Genomic DNA, 216 nt, shown 5'->3' with positions numbered 1-216 from the left:
TCTACAGGAAATAATTTGGTTCTGAAACTTACCAATAACTTGACTGGCCTCCCCGTCTGTGACCAACAACTGCTCACACTTAGTACAGAAAAGTTGTAGTGTCTTTACAACATTTCTTGCCACAGTCTCACTCAGTGATTTGTCAACTGCAGATATGTTCAGCTCACTGGTGATAACATTAAAAATGTGATTAAAACAATATTCTAAAAACATATG

At 36.6% G+C, this 216-nt stretch overlaps 1 protein-coding gene across 1 annotated transcript in view; it reads right to left on the bottom strand.

Moving 5' to 3' along the window:
• The window catches only part of LOC119590544 (conserved oligomeric Golgi complex subunit 5-like), a gene marked incomplete in the record, with an annotated part of 11,598 nt that overhangs the window by 4,428 nt on the left and 6,954 nt on the right, over nucleotides 1–216 (bottom strand). The window contains 1 exon segment of the mRNA XM_037939200.1: nucleotides 33–166. Within this exon segment, the coding sequence (XP_037795128.1) occupies nucleotides 33–166 (134 nt within the window).

This window comes from Penaeus monodon, chromosome 27 (assembly GCF_015228065.2).
Source record: "Penaeus monodon isolate SGIC_2016 chromosome 27, NSTDA_Pmon_1, whole genome shotgun sequence".
NCBI lineage: Eukaryota > Metazoa > Arthropoda > Malacostraca > Decapoda > Penaeidae > Penaeus > Penaeus monodon.
The sequence above is the reverse complement of the archived record's forward strand: the minus strand, read 5'-3'. Positions and strand labels throughout refer to the sequence as shown.